Source organism: Cylas formicarius, unplaced genomic scaffold (genome assembly GCF_029955315.1).
Source record: "Cylas formicarius isolate icCylForm1 unplaced genomic scaffold, icCylForm1.1 PGA_scaffold_8__14_contigs__length_24414737, whole genome shotgun sequence".
Lineage (NCBI taxonomy): Eukaryota > Metazoa > Arthropoda > Insecta > Coleoptera > Brentidae > Cylas > Cylas formicarius.
In genome coordinates, this window is record NW_026844361.1 from 9,307,105 (window position 1) to 9,311,161 (window position 4,057).

Here is a 4,057-nt window from a genome sequence, read left to right on the forward strand (position 1 = left end):
CGCAACGCACTTACGTCAGTCGTTTTCTGCGCTTGAAACAGGTAGCAATACAAGAGGTTATCGCCGTCATCTTTCAAGAGGTAGAGAAAAGTACACGCGTCAATGTCAGCTTGCGAGAACCTGGTCATTTGGTGGACCCTGTGCGAAAATTGCAGCTCAAAGTCCGGATTGTACGCCTGCAGAATACCATCTTCCACTCCCAAACTCAACTGAAAAGAAAAAATAGTTACACGTGGAGAAAAATACCTAAGCATCAAAAATTAATTTAAATAAATAATGTCTTTTATTATACCATTTACTAAACTTCTGTATTCTTCCTGCGTCGATCGTGAATCCAACTTGCGGACGTATTCTCTAGCAACATATCTAGCTTCTATATTACAACATTTGCAGAGAAATCTGATAGTTTCCTACTTAATTCCTTCCGTTTCAATTAAAAGCCATTACATTAAATACACACGATATTCTGGTTAGTTTAGACGGAGAATCCTTTTTTACTAAAGTACCTATTCCTGAAACTCTCAACATTATTTTAGATATATAACAAACGTCGCTATGGGTTCTCGATTATCATTAATCATCGCGAATATATTTATGGAAGCATTTCCATCTAAACTAAAATTATGGAAACGCTACGTTGATGATACTTTTATCATTTGGCCTCATAGTCAACAATGCCTCCAAGATCTTCTTAGACATTTAAACTCTATACACCCTAACGTACATTTTTCTATTAAATTAGAAACCAAAAATAATCTCCCATTCTTAGATATTCTTATCAATAGAAACTCAGACCTCACATTGGATCATTCTGTTTACAAAAATCATCGGTTATCAACTCTCTCAAATAATATATAAGCAGATACAGAGTAAAATGCGAGCCAGTTTCAGTTAAGTTCTGATGAAGCCTACAGGATTATTTGCGAAACATCAGCAAGTGCGATTCATCAACAACTGAGGCAGGAGGAATATAGAAGTTTAGTAGATAGTGTTACAGCAGCCTCTAGAAGTTTGTTTAAATAGTTAAGGTCTTTTATTACGTTACCAAAACAAAACTACCGAACAACCGAAATAATAATACTTTATAATTGCAGTGAGAATATAACAAACACTACGTACCCAAATAATAAAAACGTAATAACATTTTAGCATACAAGCCATAATATCAGATGTACCATCATGACTGCAATAATGCTATTAATGTTGCTATCTACTCGTAGACATTTATGGGCCAATAAATACGGGTAGGAGTGAGGAAAATGAATACATTCTGTTGTATTGCATACTCTATAACACACATTAAAATAAAATAAGTCGTAAGAATAATTTGAATCTGTTATATCATTATCATCCAAGGATATAATTAATATTATTATGTTGTCCCAAGTTTTTTATTTTCGCCTTTCAGTACATGAATAGCACATTGTCCCCAACTGTTCTCTGGTATTAATTCACAATGAGTTTACATAAATTTCTATATTATTCAAATCGCAGTGAGAAGATGGTAATCTAAGGGGTATATTACCGGATTTTTTCATGACCTCGTCTACGCGATAAGTTTTATCATACGCTTTGGTTCTCAAAACCGTAACTAAGTGAGCTTTTTGGATAAGTATCCTCAATATACTCACCAAGGAACTCTTGCAATACCTTTTTTTTGCTGCTGATCGTTGGTACTTTTTTGGCTAAAGTGCGGTGATCACTAGCATTATCATAAACTATTACTCTGCCTGGTAAGATATTTGGATGAAAAGAAGTTTTCATTGTATGTTCAAGAAGTTCACTTGTAATGTCCTGGTGGTAGTCTAATGAGCAATCTTTAGTAGCAAAGCAAAATGAATATTCTTTTTCCTCTAGGTTCAAACTCATTCAAAATGCAGTTCGATAAGCCTTTCTTTATAGTGTCCATGCATGTCGAATCAAGCCTCGACTAAACAATTTATATTTTTTTCTATTTGAGGTTAATATTTTTGTCTCCATTTCACCAATCGTTGGGTCACTTTAATTCAACTACTTGTCAGTGTCGGCCAGTAAATCGGCCATTTTCTTTTAATTTTTGTTGCAATGTTTAAAGTGAGAAATCTAATTACTCTCATACATCGCATACACTATCTGCAAATCCACTTTGCGTCACCATCACCCAGCCACAGTCCAAATATAACAAATAATGACTGTAACACCACGAATGCCAAAGTGCAAATGAATTTCTAAGGTGTCGACTTGTAAATCGTTTTTTTGTTGCTCGGTTTACTAAGGGTAAAGGGTCTTCCGTTTATGACAGGCAAGGCAAGTCACGACCATTGATAAGAGAATCGGGAAAACTAACAAAATTGTAAATAAATTAACCTTTAAACAAAAAAACAGGGCAAAATGTATTTGCCTTTACGTTTTTTAAACACGTAACGCATTGAAATTGCAATCAGGGGTACTCAATATATTTTATAGACAAAGTTACACCAAATGGTGTTTCTATCTATTGTCCAGTTTAAGCAATTCTAAGATGTGTTATCATTTTTATGGTGTCATTTTTATGATGTCAAAAAATTGTAATTTCGGGTTAAGTATAATATATTTATACTATTCATGTTAGTTTTTACTTGGCCAATGTCGATTTTACTACCAATATATATTCCCCAAAATAAATTCAGGAATAATATCGAGTTTTATAGAATATATCGAATTATAGAATTAGGGGTTTAAGCATCGACAGCATATGCCACAACAAATCTTAAGGGATTTTCAAATATGGCATAGAACTTGGAGATAGACCAGACAATATTTTTTTATAACGATCCATTTCTTGAGACCACTAGACTTAATAACTGCAGATGAATAATTAGCGAACCTAAAATATTTTCGCTTAGGCAATGATCGATATATAAGACAGTCGGTACAGATCAATTCAACATCGAAAAAACATTTTTTTCTCTCCTCTGTTCTCCGTAGCGGATCTTTGAGAATTTTTTTATTCTGGATAACTTTCGCAGAGAATTATTTTATCTTATCCTTATCCGTCCACATATTTCGAGAATTTGCTATTAGGCTCCGCTGGAAGGTGGCAACTGGAACAAGACAAAATAAATACGAAATAAAAGTTCAGATTTTCACGAAATTATATATATATATATATATATATATATATTTATATATATATATATATATATATATATATATATATATATATATATATATATATATATATATATATATATATATATATATATATATATATATATATATATATATATATATATATATATATATATATATATATATATATATATATATATATATATATATATATATATATATATATATATATATATATATATATATATATATATATATATATATATATATATATATATATATATATATATATATATATATATATATATATATATATATATATATATATATATATATATATATATATATATATATATATATATATATATATATATATATATATATATATATATATATATATATATATATATATATATATATATATATATATATATATATATATATATATATATATATATATATATATATATATATATATATATATATATATATATATATATATATATATATATATATATATATATATATATATATATATATATATATATATATATATATATATATATATATATATATATATATATATAATTTCGTGAAAATCTGAACTTTTAGTTGTTATTTATTTTGTTAAATGGATTTTCATCAAGTAAAAGCCATCCTAGTTCAATTTTTAGAACAAGGCATTTATTTCGCGAAATCAATTCATCGATTCAAATAAAAACTAACTACTGGAACTCCAAGGTACCGTAAACGGAAAGCTAAGCAAATTAAACGAGGTTAAGTGGCAGATGACTGTTTCCTATACCCAAAGTGTGATAAACGTCATTCCATTCACGAGTTTGATTTCGCACGAGCGGAGCAAATGCTTAATAAACTGAAGTTTTTCAACGTCTTACATAGTATATTTTCTATGGTACATTTTTTTAAAGCTTCACGAACACATCCACTGAGTGACGTTTGACGTGAT

General features: G+C 29.1%; 1 protein-coding gene across 1 annotated transcript in view; it reads right to left on the reverse strand.

Annotated features, from left to right (window-relative positions):
• LOC132705826 (TBC1 domain family member 1) overlaps positions 1 to 4,057 on the reverse strand; it is a 75,884-nt gene that overhangs the window by 39,632 nt on the left and 32,195 nt on the right. The window contains exon 2 of the mRNA XM_060676730.1: positions 15 to 209. Within this exon, the coding sequence (XP_060532713.1) occupies positions 15 to 209 (195 nt within the window). The remainder of the gene's footprint in view (positions 1 to 14; positions 210 to 4,057) is intronic.